The sequence below is a fragment of the Narcine bancroftii genome, chromosome 4 (assembly GCF_036971445.1).
Source record: "Narcine bancroftii isolate sNarBan1 chromosome 4, sNarBan1.hap1, whole genome shotgun sequence".
Classification (NCBI taxonomy): Eukaryota; Metazoa; Chordata; class Chondrichthyes; order Torpediniformes; family Narcinidae; genus Narcine; species Narcine bancroftii.
Window position 1 is genome coordinate 202,658,395 of NC_091472.1, and position 16,621 is coordinate 202,675,015.

Here is a 16,621-nt window from a genome sequence, read left to right on the forward strand (position 1 = left end):
ACAATCTTAGGACATTTAAAGGTGACAATATATAATGGTATTTGTGATTTCTCTGGCTATTGAGTGGTGAGACTTATGCACACTTAGTATTTTGCTGTTTTAATTCTGGATATTTAAGTTGCTGTCCTGCATGAAAAGCCACATTTTCAATTCTTAATGGGTGTTGGCACGAAGCATGTATAACTTCAATTCTTAGTTGACAAGGATAGTGGTTGGGGCTTGTGATCATTCAATTCATTTAATCCCTAACTGTAGATTTTACTTGTTTTACAAGGTTGTTTTGCAAAATTAGAAAAATGTTACTGAACTTAAAGCTCTTCGTGTAAAATTGTGAATCCATTGGTTTTGTTTTCAATTTGCAGGCATTTTTAGAAAGGTTGGTTCCTTAACTCTGCTTGCAGGTACATTGTTCAGGATCTGATGGAAACAGACCTGTATAAACTGCTGAAGACTCAGCAACTTAGCAATGATCACATCTGTTACTTCCTGTATCAGATTCTCCGAGGCTTAAAGTACATCCACTCTGCCAATGTCCTTCACCGGGATCTCAAGCCATCCAACCTTTTGCTCAATACTACCTGTGACCTGAAGGTTAGTATAAATTTTTTCCCCACATTTTAAAATCACAGCTAACACTGAAATTTCAAAAATTAATAAAGTGAAATATTGGTCTACCAGTAACACTGGCTCTTCTTGGGTGTCCCTTCAAACCATGGAGAAAGCATGTTGAGTGCATGTTTGAGAAAGAGTAGGAGGAAATATTTCAGACTCCAGGGCATTGGGGCCAGTGCTGAGGAAGGAGGGGACTTTGTGACTTTATTGATAGGATTTGTGTACTGCTGGCAAGACCATTTATTGCCCACCTCCAATTCTAAAATTCAATGGCTGAGAATCCTTGGAATCATTAACATTATATAATGAATGGGCTACTACAGAGCCAGTTAGTAGGCCATTCTACAATAGAATGATTTTGTTGCTTTTTGTGTTTAACCAGGGTTGGTGGTAGATTTTGGAGAGGGAATAGTGGTGGGAGTTAGTTAATGGATAACTACCCAGCAAAGGGAAGTAAAAGGGATTAATATCGGGACAGGTGAAGCTTTGGAGTTGAGCAGTTATGAAATAGTGCTGTTGGGGAAGTTACTAAGATGAAGTTGACAAGGATCAGTCTAGAGCAGTTTATGGGTTCAGCATGAGCTATAGGCACAAATTGCGAAAATAAAATGGAGAATTTGGCACTTTTGCGACTAAGGTGTCAGACTGGCAGGTTTCTGGACTATTTGCTCTTGTTTCTTAATATTCAACACAATTTAATTCACACCAAAGTTGGAGATTAAAATTTCCAGTGAACTGGATGAGGTTTTCTTAAAAAAAACATGAGGAAGCAGGACCCTGGTTATTGTAAAGGCAGTGTGAGAAACTGGGGCTGTGGTGAGCAAAAGGAGGTTGTGGGAAATGGAGGCCCCCACGAGCATAAGAGGGTGCCGGACAGAGGCCCTGGTAATAATAGGGGGGGAAACAAAGCAATGAATCGGATGGGAATTTTGGAACAATCTGATTACAGATTTTCAGAGTTTTGGATTTGAGACAGTAACAAAAGCCCATCTTGTGTTTACATTTTATTCCTGGATGTGTTTGGATTTTGGGAAAGAGCTGGTATTATTGATCTAATATGATAACAAGGATCCATGTAAAATTTACAGGACCCCAGTAAGAAGGTCAGGCATTAGGCTATCAAATGTAAGAAAGAAGAGCATGTATCAGAAAAATTGAAAGATGATGGTGGAACCTTTATTTACTCTCCAGTTTGGGGAAATAAAACTGTGAATGGCAAAAAAGGGAGGAGTATGATGGGTGAAATTTCTAAAAATTATTAAAAAAAATTCCAACCCACCTTGTGAGTGGCACTAAATCTCATTATGATGAATGAAGTGCAGTATTTTTTATTGCAAGACTGTTTGAGACAACTTCACAACATTCATAATTTTAGTGAGGTGGAAAAAGGACTAGAAAGCTTAAATGTGAATGGAGGAGCCTTAATTTAATGGTGTTCCAAAGGAATCTGAATCGTGTGGTTTGGAAGCAATTGTTTACAAGCTTAATAATTTTCCAAGGCTGGTGGGGGGGGGGGGGGGGGGAGCAGTGTGCACCAGGGAGGAGGAGAAAGGAATGGAAATGTGTTCAAAAGACTATTTCAGTGGTTCAAAATACAAAAGAAAGAGCAGGGCTCATGACAAATATCAGGGTTCACCATTCAGAAGAAATGAGAAGAATCAAATTCCAGAAAAGACATAGCTGATGATCAAAAGAAGATGATGTTGATGAGACCTAAAACCTGATCATGGTAAGGCAAATGTGTGTTGTTGAGAAAGAATTGGAAAAGCATTTATTTAGTATTAATTGTTAACATACCTCTTCACTGAAGGAGATAATGTCAGACTAAAGGAGATGGTTAAGAAATTGAATATGAAAATAGATGTACTTAAATCTTTGATATGAGGCAGTAGCTGTATAGAATAGTATAAAATTGATAAATGAACAAATCAGAATGTATAGATGAATGGTTGCTTTACAGAGTGGAGGGACATTTGCTTGAGTGGAGTTGGTCTTGATCAATGTTCTTTTTGATGTTATAATGACCTGGGATTGGATCAGAATTTATTGTTGTGAACATGTCACGAAGTTTGTTTTGTGGCAGCATTTCAGTGCAAATATTGCTATAAATTTGCATATTAAAAATAGCGTAATAAAAAAATAAGAGAAAGTAAGGTAGTGTCTGTGGTTCATTCCTGAATCAGATCCCTGAATAATCAATGAACAAGACACTCTTACTTTTCATGCACTTTTATTTTTTTATATAGTAATGTAAGATGGTTCATAATATGAATGCTTGCACTATAGTGACGATAAATACTGATTCTGGTTCAGAAATCTGATGGCAGAGGGGAAGAAGCGGTCCTTGTGCTGCTGAATGCTCATCTTCAGGCTCCTGTACCTTTTTCCTCCCGGATGGTAGTCGAGTGAAGAGGGCAGTGGGGGTCCTTGAGGATAGAGGCTTCTTTCTTAAGACACCACCTCTTATAGAGGTCCTCGATGGAATGAAGACTGGTGCCGTGATTGTGCTGGTTCAGGTCACAACTATAGTTATTGTTTTGTTCAGTGGCACTTCCCTACCTGACAATGATATTTATTAGTCCGAAAGCTCTCCATGGCACACCTGTATTTAAAAAAAAAAATTGGTGATTTATGAAATCTCTTCACTGTTTGTGAGCCTTAACACACTGCATATCCAGCATAACTTTGCATGTGATTTGAAACTAAAGTACAATAAACAGTGATGATATAACAGACATCAAGAGGAGACTGGTGTACAGAGGTTAATTCTGGCAGTACATCTTAAAGGATGGGAAAACCATCTGACCGATACAGAGAACTAACTGGAGTGGGATTTGGGGGGGGGGGTGGGGGGGGGGGGGGAGCGTGGTTGGGCAAGGGTTTGGTGAGATGAAGAGAGACTGGATTGGTATGTTTAGACCAGAGGAGGATTCAGGGTGATTTGTGTCTTCAAAATTGATTTTGGAAGCAAATGATGGGGGAAAAAAAAATTCCAACATTGGTAAATAGGGCAATAAAACCCATAGCAGTATTAGCTATTATCATCTAGGATCCAGTGTCATCGTGTAGTGAAAGGCAATTCAATAATATCAAGCATAAAATTAGAAATTATTTCAATACAATGGAGGAAAACCAATCAGGAATAATTATTCCTTTTCAAAGAACTACACTAGTTCAATTTGGACAAATAATCACCACCACAGCTTTCCAGGTACACAGTGGGTGTAAATGAGATGTGAAAGTGCACTGTTGAAGAGTAAAATTCCATTTTCAACAAATAATGGAGTTTAATGCATTGTATCTGATTGTAATCAGGCCTTTTTATTTCTCTACTTTTAGTGTTATGCAAATTTTAATGCATTTTAACAATTCTTTCCAAGACTGATCACTGTGCTTTTAAGTCCAATGACTGAGTTTGAATTGTGCATTTGTCGTGCAGCACAGAAAGAGCCCCTTTGGTTCAGTCAATGCTGAGAAGTCTCCAATTATGATTCCTTTTACCAGTACTTGGTCCACATTCTTCTATACCTTGATTTGAGTGTATGTCTGGTTGATTAAAATATTGTGAGAGTACCTGTTTCCACCTCGCAGTCAGACAGTGCTTTCTAGATTTCAACTGTCCTCTCAAAAATTCCTCGGATGACCTCTATAAGTCATGTTGTTCTTATTATGCTACTGTCTACTCTTATTATGCCCTTCATAATATTGTGTACCTCAATTTCTTTCCCCCCACCCCCCCCCCTCCCCCATAAACCTAGCTTATCCAGTCTCTCATAACTGTAATGCTTTATCTTATCCAATTTCTGGGTGCACACCCCGCATATTTGATCCACACCTTCTACCTTCGCCACTGAAGTCATATTGTTCCTGTAGAGTGATGACACAATGCTATAGCCTAACCAATATTTATAAATTTGTAATATAACTCTTTGTGCTCTGGCTAATGGAAAAGAGTATCCCTTTATCTCGCCTAGCTTTTGTTGTCAATTCATTGTCTATCATCTTGAGATTAACCTGCACACTAATTTTGAGCAAATTATTCATGGTATTAAATTTGAAGCTTCATCTGTGTTAGTCATCTTGAAACTCTGACCTATCAGATTCTTATTTAAAATAACCACAATAATCACAGCTTGGTATTCTTAAATAAAATTTAATTAAAGTTGGGAAATAACTTGTTCACTCAGATCAAGTGAATTTATCTCAAGGCTGTCATACTTGAATTCCCTTTATGATAGTCATGTTATTTTGGATTGTTAAATGATAAACATTACAGATTTACAGTTTCAAAATGTAGAGCTCGGTGGTGTTAAAGGTATGCAGAAGAAATAATTAGTACTGTCAATTGATTGTGATTAATAGAAATAGTTTAAACAAAGCAAAATATTTATTTGTTTTGATCATGCTAACATTGGGGTAAAAAAATTAATACTTTTAAAAAAAAAAAAAAAAAAATTGCACACTTGTGAGGGATCCATCTTGAATTCTTAAGGCAGCCACAGGTACAATCCTTAACTCAGAAAGTTAAGGTAGATTCTTTAAGATCGAAGCATCCTCGTGATCCAATATTTCAAGTTTAAATTTATAACTCTGTAACCTAATGAAATTTGGTCCATTCAAAAATTGTATTTTTCCCTTTGCTCTTACCCTTCTATTCAATTTAAAATGTGTTTTAATTCCTGCCTTTCAATTCTGAATGGTCTTTCGCCTGAAACATTAACTCTCTCCACAGAACCCACAGTATAAGGGAATTAGGGGTTATGGAGAGAAGGCAGGGACAGGGTACTGAACTTTAAGATTAGCCATGATCTCATTGAATGACGGAGCAGGTTCGAAGGGCCGAATGACCTACTCCTGCTCCTATCTTCTATGTTTCTATGACTTGAGTGTTTCCAAATTTGGTTTATTAATTTAGTAGTAGATAGTAGTCGGCTTTATTTGTCAATTTAAGGAAAAAAAACTCAAGATATTTAAAATATTCCAGGCACCCAACACTTTAAAAAATGTGTCTGATGCCTTTTTTTTTAAAAAAAAAAAAAAGCCTCTGGCCCCTTCCCTAAGCTTTGCCTCACTAGCCTTAAATTGATGTCCACGATCATTGTCCATTGCTGTCCTGGGAGAAAGGTGCTGACTGACCACTCTATTTATGCCTCCTATCATCATACACACCTCACCTACAGGAAAAAAGGAATCTCAGGGTTATATGTGATGTCATGTGTATATACACTGACAGTGTCTGAAAGTCACCTATAAACCTCTGTCGCTTCAAGGAGAAAAGGCCTAGCTCACTTATTTTCCCCATAAGACATTCTCTCATCCATGTGGCATCCTGGTATATCTCTGTAACTTCTCAAAAGCTTCCACATCCTCCTTGTGACTAGGAGAGAACAAAATACTCTAAATGAGGTCTAACCAGAATTTTGAGCTGCAACATTACCTTGGTCTTAAATTCAAGCCTGGTTAATGAAGGCCAGCACACCATGTGCCTTCTTAACCGCTTATTGACATGTGGCACCTTTGAGGGACTTGGAGCTGAAGATCCCTCTGTTCCTCCACACTGCTAAGGATCCTGCCATTAATCTTGTATTCCACCTTCAAGAATGAATTTTCCAAATTGTATAACAACAATTTGTATAACAACACACTTTTCCAAATTGAATTTCATCTGCTATTTCTCCCCCAACTCTGCATCCTTTCTGTATCCCATTACACTAACCATCACCTCCAACCTTTGTGTCATCTGCAAACTTATTAACCTACCCTTCTACTTCATCCAAGACATTTATAAAAATCACAGGGAGCAGGGGTCCTAGATCAGATCCCTGTGGAGCACCACTAGTTGCCGACCTCCAGGAAGAATATGCCCCAGGACAAGCCAATTTTGAATCCACACAAACATGATTCCAGTGCTTCATGACTTTCTGGATGAGCATACCCTGGGAAACCTTGTCAGGTGCCTTACACCACATCCATTATTCTACCTTCATCAAGTTGTTTTGTCACCTCAAAACTCAATTAGGCTGGAGACATTGCGTGCCCTTCACAAAGCCACGCAAACCATCCCTAATAAGACTATGCCTTTCCAAATGCTTGTAAATTCTGTTCCTAAGAATCTTCTTCAATAGTTTGCTGTTGTAAGACTCACTGGTCTCTAATCCCCAGAGTTAACCTTATTACCTTTCTTGAACAACAAAACAACATTTGACATCCTCCAATCATTTGGTGCTTCACCTGTGACCAGGGAGGATGCAAAGATCATAATTAATGGCCCAGCAATCGCTCCTCTCTCTCTTCTCGTGGTAACCTAGAGTGCATCCATGCAGTCGTAGGAATTTATTTATCCTAATGTTTTTCAGAAGTTCCAACACTAAGTCCCTCTCAACCATGACATGCTCCAGCACGTTAGCCTGTTCTACGCTGACCTTCCATTCTGGTAAACAGTGAAACAAAGTATTCATTAAAGACCTCCCCTACCTCCTGCTGCCTCCAGGCGCGTTTCCCCTTGTATCACTGAGTGGTTCTACCCTCACTCCAATCATTCTTCTGTTCTTGATGTATGTGTAGAATGCCTTGGGGTTTTCTTTGGTCCAATTTGTCAAGGCTGTTACGAGTCCAGAGGACCCCAAAACCCAGCAGCAATAGATATGCACCACGTCAAACGATTACATAAACAGAAGTTGCTTTTAATTATCTTTGAACATGAAAATAGAATCAAACTTTAACTTATCTCTATTGACTCACTTAACTTAATTCTAAGCGCACATGTCTGTAATGTGTGTGAGTTAAGCAAAGTTCTGTGGTTCACAGTCCAATCTCACTGGTTGCAGGCAATGCTTATACTGTGCACAGAAGTTGACATTAATAAAGTTCACCATGCTTTGGTGCTTAACAGGTAAATGGTTACCACTCAGGAGGGTTCTTGTTGGTTTTCAGAGAGACATCCACAACTGGTTCCTTTTTAATCAGCCACTCCAGTGTCTTGCTGACGAAACTTGCCTCCTTCTTTCAGGTTACCACGAAGTTCCTTTCTGTTTCTTCTATTCCAAGGGAAACACCGGACAGCTAGTCCTCTCCTTTGACCAGACCGTCTTCCAAAGCTTGCCAGCTTGTGTTCCCCCCCTTCTCTCTCTCTCTCTCTCCCCCCAACTCTGAGAGTAAAGCCTCTTTTTCTCCTCTGCCTGCAAAGATCACATGACCTTCCAGACAATAAATGCTTCTTTCCAGACAAAGCTGCTACTGCCTGTTGTTCCATTTGTTGCCTTTTGCAAATCAGTCCATCATATCTCTGAGTCCTGTTGCAAAAGTTCCTGCAAAAACTGTTTTAAAATGTCTGTGTGACCTGCTCTAACTAACCTTTCCCAATTTATCTCCCAAACACCTCTATATACTCTGTCACAAAGCCTTCTCGTGTTCCCATCTAGTGCTCCAAAGTCCTTTCTTGAGTTCCTCCCTTCTGACCTTCATTCTCAAGAGCTGTGCCTGACTTTCTTTCTAAATCTTAAAAATGGTTCCTTCATCCTCTTGATTAAATGCGCCACCTCTTATTAACCATGGTTCCTTTCCCTATATCAGTGGAACCAGTTTATTCAGAACCCCGTGAAAGTGGTCCCTAAATAATCCCACGTTTCTGCTGCACATCTGAACATGTGTGCCAATTAACACTCCCAAGATTGTGCATAATACCATTGTAATTAGCTGTCCAATTAAATATTTCCCCAAGTCGTCTACTACTCAGCTTGTCCATGGCTCTGTTAAAGGTTAGGTAGTTATTGCCATCTTCTAAATGATTATCCACTGAGAAGTCCCTGCCATTATAGCCTCTCTTCAAATTCAACCCCATCTTAGCCTTTTACAGTAAGGAGGTGCCCATCGATATTGGGCAAGTTGAAGTTGCCCATGATGACAACACTTATATTTGCACCTTTCCAAAAACTGCCCACTTAACTGCTCAGTGGCTATTTGGATATATATTCCCAATAGAGAGATTGCTCACTTTCTGTTTCTGACTGCCACCCACTTTTACTCAGTAGACATCCTTCCTTTATGCAGCTATGATGCTATACCTGTTTAGCAATGGCACTCCCTCCACCTCTTTTACCTTCTGCCACATCCCTTTTGAAACATCGAAACCCCAGAGCATCAAGCAGTCAATCCTGCCCATGCAATAGCCAAGTCTGTAATAGCCACAACATCGTAATTCATGTACTGATCTATACTCAAGTTAATTGCCTTTATTCTTAATACTTTTGTATTAAAGTGAACATTTCAAGCCATCCAACTGGTGACCAAATTAAATTGTATGACAGCATTAGTAATAATTCTTGCTAATGTTTTTTTTAAAAATACAGTCCTTGATTCTCATACAGAATTCTAAATTGTCTTTGGCCAGTATCATTTAGTGATGTGGACCCAGTACTGAATTTCAAATTCCCTGGATGGATAATTCTAATGATTTATAGCCTAAGAATTCCTTCTTCATTTTAGTCGAGGATATGCTGGCATAGTGATTAAATCACTAGCTAACATCTGGGGGCATTAATCTAGATATATAATCTTAATCCACCACAGCAACTGGAGATTTAAATTCAAGTAATTAAATAAATCTAGAAGGAAAATCCAGTATCAGTAAAGTAACTAAAATTACCACATGGATTTTAGAAAAAAATATTATTTTGATCACTAACATCCATTGGGGAGATGATCAGCAATCTATCATGTATGGCCTATGTGACTCCAGATTGTTTATTGTTAACTGTTGATCATTCCTCTCTTGAAAACAAAACCCTCCTGAATGTCAAACATACCATGAAGCCCCATAGCTATTGATTCTGAGCTCTTTATCTGGAAATGATGTATTTTTGATATCCACCATAGTCCAGTACATTTCAATGACGTTCAGAGTTTATGCGGAGTCCTTGAGCTATTTTATTGCTGTAATAGTTCTGTGAACTGGCTTGTGTTAACTATTGAAAGAGGAACAAGAATTTAATGTGATGGGCATCGTATAAGCTATAGAATCAAATTCAGAAATTAGAGAAATATAGTCTTAATATCCTTTGGACTGGGTTACCTTTCGTGGAATGACATATTGAATCGCAGATAGAGCTGTTCATTGTGAAGAATTTGGTGAAATCTTCAGGAGGATCAGGGATGACCTGCTTTCACTGCACATTAATAGCTCAGTAGTGGAGAGCTCCAAGATCCTTGAAGTCCACTAAAGTGACCTATCCTGGACACACATCTCCTCGCTTGTCAGAAAGGCACAACAATGACTCCACTTCCTTTTGAAGGCTGAGGTGGGCAAGGCTACCGGGCACCATTCAGTCAACTTTCTACAGGAGCTCCATCGAGAGTATCCTAGCCAACTGCATCACAGTGTAGTATGGTTGCTGTTGAGCATGGGAATCCAAGGTCAATCCACAGCGGCAGAGAGGATCATCAGGGACCTTTTTTCCCCTTCCCCCTCCCCTCCCCCCATCCCCCGGCCCATCAATGTAATTTACCAGGATAATTGTTTAAAGAGGACTTGCAAAATCTTTGACTCCTACAACCCTGTACACAGCATCTTCCAGCTACTCTAGTCGGAATAGATACAGAAATATTAGAGCCTGAGGAACAGCTTCTTCCCACGGGCAGTGAGACTGTTGAACTGCTAAAACAATTCCCTTTGACTCCACTATTACTAATAATATTGATAATGTATCTATAGGTTCTTGTGTATGTGTATCATTGTCTGTCTGTGTTTGCACTATTTTGCACCATGGACTAGAGAACGTTGTTTCATCAGGTTGTAGATCGGATGATAAATAAACATGAAATTGAACTTGAAAATAAAGGTAACTAGCTCTGTGCTAACCCCTTGCTACTTAATTTTTTCAACGATCACTTCTGAGTTTGAACTGGAGTGAAAATTATATTATATTGAAGACCTCACTGTGCTTGGGAAATATTGTTCACTACCTTAACAGGTTATAACTGAAACACTGTATTCATCATCTACGTTCACCTGAAGTCAGGTTGGCTCCATGGTGGGACATAAAAATGTTATGTATTTTGAATATAGTTTGATCCATAGTTGTCTGTATGATCTTTGAGGTAGGAATAGTTTCCAGTTAATTTGGATATGACATTCAAAAATGGTGGTGATTAATGATTTATATGAGAGATCCAGCCTATAACCTCAGAAGTAATTCCTTAAATTTCAAACATTATTGTTATAAATTGTAGTTGGACTAAATCTTTGAAATTTTTGGGATACTTTGAGGCACTAGTTTTTTTTATCAGTGACATACATTAACGATTACCTTTGAATGATAAGTTGTGAAATATTTGTAAAAAGAATCTTGCACATGCAGTTTTATTGCAGTTGAAATGGTTAAACTTTTTTTTTGATGGGAGCCACTAGTTTTTCTGCTCAACTTGCCCCTAAATTAAAGCTGGTTATGAGTCTTGGGTTGAACTGTGCTTTGTTTTGCAAATTTTGGCCAGCTGTGAAAGGGAAATTGAAATGGTTTCCAAGTACAGTACTGATGTTTGCATCATTGAAGCTAAAATTGAGCTCTTTGGTCTTGTGACCTTCTAACCTCATCGCATCTTTAAATTGCAGCATTTCTGCTTTTATTGTGTCACTGGGGAATTTTAAATGCAACTAGTCTCCTTGTGTGCTCCAGTTGGTAAACAGTTGGGGAAGGTTTTTTTGGGGGGAGGTGGGAAAAGCATCTAATTGAGTTCCCTTTATGGGAGATGGAACCAGATTGGAGAGTGGAAAGAAACTGGGGTGGTTGAAAAGACTGGTGTGAGAGAGAGGACCTGGGTGGGCCAGAAGGCGAGAGGAAAAGGAAAGTGGGTTACTTGAAATTGGATAATTCAGTGTCAGTGCTGTTGAGTTGTAGACCACCCACGTGGAATGCAAGGTACTTTTCCCACTTGCTTTTTGTTGGGCCTTGCCCTGGTTGTGGAAGAAGTTGATTGACTGGTTAAAATGGGGAAGGGAATTAGCTTGTAACTGGGAGCTCAAGATGGCTTCTGTGGAGAGAGCAGATAGAGAGATGCTTGACAAAACTGTTGTCACGCTAATGATGTTCTATGATGGTTAGTGGCTACTACTGAAAATTACCTTCATGCTATTCCACTTTGTGATGTACTGTTATTAATCAAATATTTTAAACGGGACACAGTTTCAAGACCAGATTTCATTTGCTAATTAATGATCTCCACTAGCTCTCCCTCCTGAATGAATAGAGTTCCATAGAAATCTATTTTGCTAGCATCTGTTATCTTCCAATTCAGTAACCCCATGACATTTCCACTTTAGTTGTTACGTATTCTGTTGATCAAGTTTACATCTACAGTATTTTTTAAATTTTCTTGGAACCCCCAATAAATTTTAGAAAGTAATTTGTCAGACTGTTTCCTCGGAGTTCCTCAGGTTTTGGATATGGAGACTTTTTTTCTGGATGTCAGAATCTTAATGGAAAGTATTTCTCTGATTATTAATAACCAAAGATTATTAATATTCTAATGCAGGGTTGCTTTTTAAGAGGTGAAATTTTCATATTCTGTACCCACCCCCACCTTTGTTTGAGTCTTCAAAACAAGTCTATGAATAGTTTGTTGCATTTTGTATATTTCCTGCAGGAATTGTGTATTAGCAAACAAACTTTAGACCATGCATCATTTAAGGACAAGCTGACATTGATCATGCAAATCCAGTGCTGAATCCAGCTGCTCTGATACTTGTGGATTGTTTAATGCCAGATTCATTAGATGTTGCCCAATGGTCATGTGCTTAAAGTGGTATGGATCATGATGGAGTAGGGTAATGGATAAATATTGGGAGGAATTTTGGTAAGATTACAGTAGATTATACATACACACATTTTAAAACAGATCTTATTTGAAAGACTGAAGAATTCATAATCAATAACATTGCAGGATCTCTGGAGAAGGTGATGCACATTTCACAAGTAAGTGCTAATTGAAATGACATGAAATGAAAGACCATTGTTTGTAGGAGACAAACTGGCTGTTAAAAAGTACTTAGAGTACTCACAGAAAGGTCACTCCTGGGTTTTGTTTATCTAAGACAACATCTTGACCAAGGAGAAGAACTCCTGTTGTTTGCTGGAGAAGGTGGGGGTTTTGCAAGTGTCACATGGGCTTTCTGGCAGTTGGAGTGAGAGAGAGAGAGACAGAGAAAAGTTAACAAGCTCTCCCAGCTAGTGTATGGGAGACACTGAAAAGCAGCTGAACTGTACAAGCCAGGAAGAGCTGATTGAAACTGATGAGAAGCCCCAGAGCATTGGATGGCTGGAAGTGCTATCTGTCCGATGTTTCTCTTGGAATAAGAGGAACAAAAGGAAGTCTGGTGGCCTGAAAGAAAGAGGTTACCATCTGGAGAACCCTGATGGGGCAAGTTTCATCAGCGAGACATTGAGGTGACTAATAGTGGTACCTCAGTTGTGGAAATCCTGGAACAACAAATCTCTCTATGCAAACACTACAAGAACCTTCCTGAGTGGTAAACATTTACCTTTCAAGCACCGAAGCTTGGTGAACTTTATACATGTTAAATTCTGTGCACAGTATAAGAATTGCCTGCTACCAGAGAACTTGGAAGAAGGAGAAGTGAGATTGAACTGTGAACCAAAGAACTTTTCTTAAATTTACACACCTATTACATACATGAGCGCTTAGAATTAGAAGGGGGTTAATTTGGGTTAGTTCAGTATAGAGATAAGTTAAAGTTTGATTCTGTTTTCATGTCGGCGCTAAAAAAATCTGTTTCTTTTCAGTTTTCGGATCTTTGGATAAGGAGTACTTGACCTGTATGAGGAGTGAAAGAAGTTCTTTTATAAAAGGTTATGAACTTGACATTAAAATGGAAGTTCAATATAACTTGGTTGCTAGCTAAACAGTAAAACAGAGACACAGCAATGATACTAAATTCATCCCTTGACATTCCTACTAATGGAATAAATAAATTGGGTTGTTTTTTGGCATGGCACAGGCTCAAACGTCGCGATATTTCCTTTTAAGTTGGTAGTCTGTATTGCCACTGCATTAGTATTGTCAGGTTTCTGTAAGACCATTTCTAGAATATTGTTGTGCTTGTTTAGGACATCAGATGTTGCTTTGTCTGTGAGTTAACATTGCCCGATCTATTAGCTAGGTCAGTGAAATCTCACAAGCTGCCTATTCAGCATAATTTTCACTGTACTTTGGGCATTTTCATCTTCACTTGCTGTCAGTCTGAGAATAATTTCTCAATCAATGAACAAACTGTATCAGCTAACAGACTGCAAAGCTGTGTGCCTTCTGGATTTCTTGGCTTCATCTCAGCGCATTATATCAGACATAATTAATGTTGAAAACTTTGAAGTAGCTATAATATCCTTCATCACACTTGTCACTGCCCATCAAATCAAGTATCTATTTCAATAGGAGGTGGGGAAAGATGATTGTGTATTCTATATAAATGTCTATAAATTGCCACAGGCAGTGTTTGGGTAGTTTAAACTGACTCAACCTTTAAGTTGTTATTTTGGCATGAAATTCAATACCAGCTTGCTCACAATGTTTGTAGCTCAGATGTAAGAAGTGGAAGTCCAGGATCAAATGTGGGCTCCATTTCAGTACATGAATTGGGAAATATCCTGCAATATATGTATATATAAATATATATAGATATAAAAATAAATAAAAATTCTATTTTTCCTCCATTACAGATTTGTGACTTTGGATTGGCACGTGTGGCTGATCCAGACCATGATCATACTGGGTTCCTGACAGAATATGTTGCTACCCGTTGGTACCGAGCACCTGAGATTATGCTCAACTCCAAGGTGACCGTTACAGATCTTTTGGTCTTTAATCTTAACTCTGAGTTGACTTTGTGCAAGGCTGAGAGGTTCTGTAAATTGTGATTTGTTTTCTCTCTAAAAGTGTTTCAGATTTTGTTTCTTTAGTTCCTGAGTTATGCATAGTTGAAAAATGAGGACTGTGCCACTCGGCTGTTGTACTTCTACAGCAACACTGTATTTGTAGTAATTTTCTTCTGAAACCCAGATATATTGAGTATCATTTTTTAATGATTCAAACTGTATATCTGTGTATACTTGAAAATCTGGAGACTGAATGAAAGTGGGTTAGTCTGCCTTCCTACTTGTTTGGTCCAGAAATTCATTGGGAGTGCTTTTTTTTTAGTCCATTGATTTTATCAATCATCGTACTTTGTTACCTTAAGTGGTGAGAGCAATGTATTGGTGTGAGTTTGTTTCTTTCCAAGTCTCTATTAAAAATGATTGAATGATCCTGGTGGCAAAGTAATCTTGCCTCCGATACATTGATGAATATGTTCATGATGTTCCCATAGTTTGCTTAAAACTCTGAAGCTAGACTTGGATCACAGAAAGCAAAAAAAAAAAAAAAAAAAATCTACCCTTGTTTTGAATAGCCATGGTGTTACATGATGCATTTTAGAAACTTGGTTTAACAACAGTTCAACTGTGGATCCTCCAGAGTTTGCAGGGATGTTCCTCCTGTGGTTAAAACTCAGAAAATAGAAACTTTGAATCAGATAAACGTGGAAATGGAAACCATTAACATTTCAGATTGAAGTTCTGGTGAAAGGTCTTCAACACTATTATTTCTCTTTTGATAGATGCTGTGCGACTTTGCTAAGTTCTTGCAGCAACTTGTGTTTTAACTACAGATTTCTAGCATTTGCAGTTATTTTCTGACTCTCTTGTATTATACCTAAAGTTGGTTGTTTTGGGAAATTTGGGAAACTAACTTTAGATGAACCAAACAGCTGAACTTTTCAGGTTACAGAATATAGCAGTGTCGAGCTTAAATATTTTAAATTTAATTTAAAAAAAATTTTTTAGACATGCAGCATGGTAACAGGCCATTTCGGCCCACAAATTTGTGCTGCCCAATTTACACCCCATTAACTAACATCCCTGGTAAATTTTGAACGGTGGGAGGAAACTGAAGCACCCGGAGAAAACCCAAGCAGACACAGGGAGAATGTACAAACTCCTTACAGACAACGCGGTATTCGAACCCCGGTCCAGTCCAGATCTCTGGTGCTGTAAAGGTATTTCATGAACTGCCACATCAACTGTGCTGCCCCTCTCCTCAAGACTTGAGTTTTGACCCTGATGTTGAAAATGTGATAAAACTCCATTCTGTATTAGGTATTTTGTCCTCTGAATTATGTTGAGGAAAAACTGTAGTCAGGGGAGTAGGTTGGTAACTTAGAAAATCCTAAAATAAAAGCCTTCATTTAGCACTAGAAAATTAAGAGCAAGAGTTGGGCCACTGTTCATCAAGATCCTGGCTCATCTTCTGCATTAGCACAATTCTCCATCACTATCCCTATTGAATTTAAATTCCTTAACGTTCAGACATCTTTTGATCTCTGACTCCATGACTAAGCTGCCACAGCTCTCTGGGAATTGCAAAGATTTGCCACTTCTAAATGGTGACATGTATTTTGATTTTGCTCTTGGATGACCCACTCTAATTTCTATGTAAACATCCTTCCTTTATCTTCCTCCCTGAGTCCTGAAATTTTCAGTGAGCTCTTATTCTGAGTATTATTCTATACTCAGAAACTATCCTAGTTTTGTTCTCTCTTCTTGCAGCATACCCCTATTCAGGAACCAGTTTGGTAGCTCTGCATTCTCCTGAAGGAGTATGAAAGGATTATTTTAAAAAAAAATCCTCCTGCAGTTGCTTTTTGCTGGAGTTGGCTGGAACAATGTTTAATTTGCTTCATAAAATATTTTTGTTTTTGTTTGGGCCCTTTTCTGGGTATTTCATCATACAAGATGACTTGCCTCTCCCATACATCTTTCTCCAGTTGAATGGCCTCACATTGGCCAAGCTCTTATTAATCTAGCGAAAAACAGGGCATCAGTTGCAATGGATTCTCTTCCTGCGAATGCAGCATCACTTCAGCTATTTTCAAGGATTTAGCCTTGTTGATTACTCACCTACATGC

The 16,621-nt window shown here is 38.5% G+C and overlaps 1 protein-coding gene across 3 annotated transcripts in view; it reads left to right on the forward strand.

Moving 5' to 3' along the window:
- mapk1 (mitogen-activated protein kinase 1) overlaps positions 1-16,621 on the forward strand; it is a 91,829-nt gene that overhangs the window by 45,057 nt on the left and 30,151 nt on the right. For all 3 annotated transcript variants that reach the window (XM_069933666.1, XM_069933667.1, XM_069933668.1), the window contains exons 3-4: positions 402-591; positions 14,340-14,456. In XM_069933666.1, coding sequence (XP_069789767.1) covers positions 402-591; positions 14,340-14,456 — 307 coding nt within the window. The remainder of the gene's footprint in view (positions 1-401; positions 592-14,339; positions 14,457-16,621) is intronic.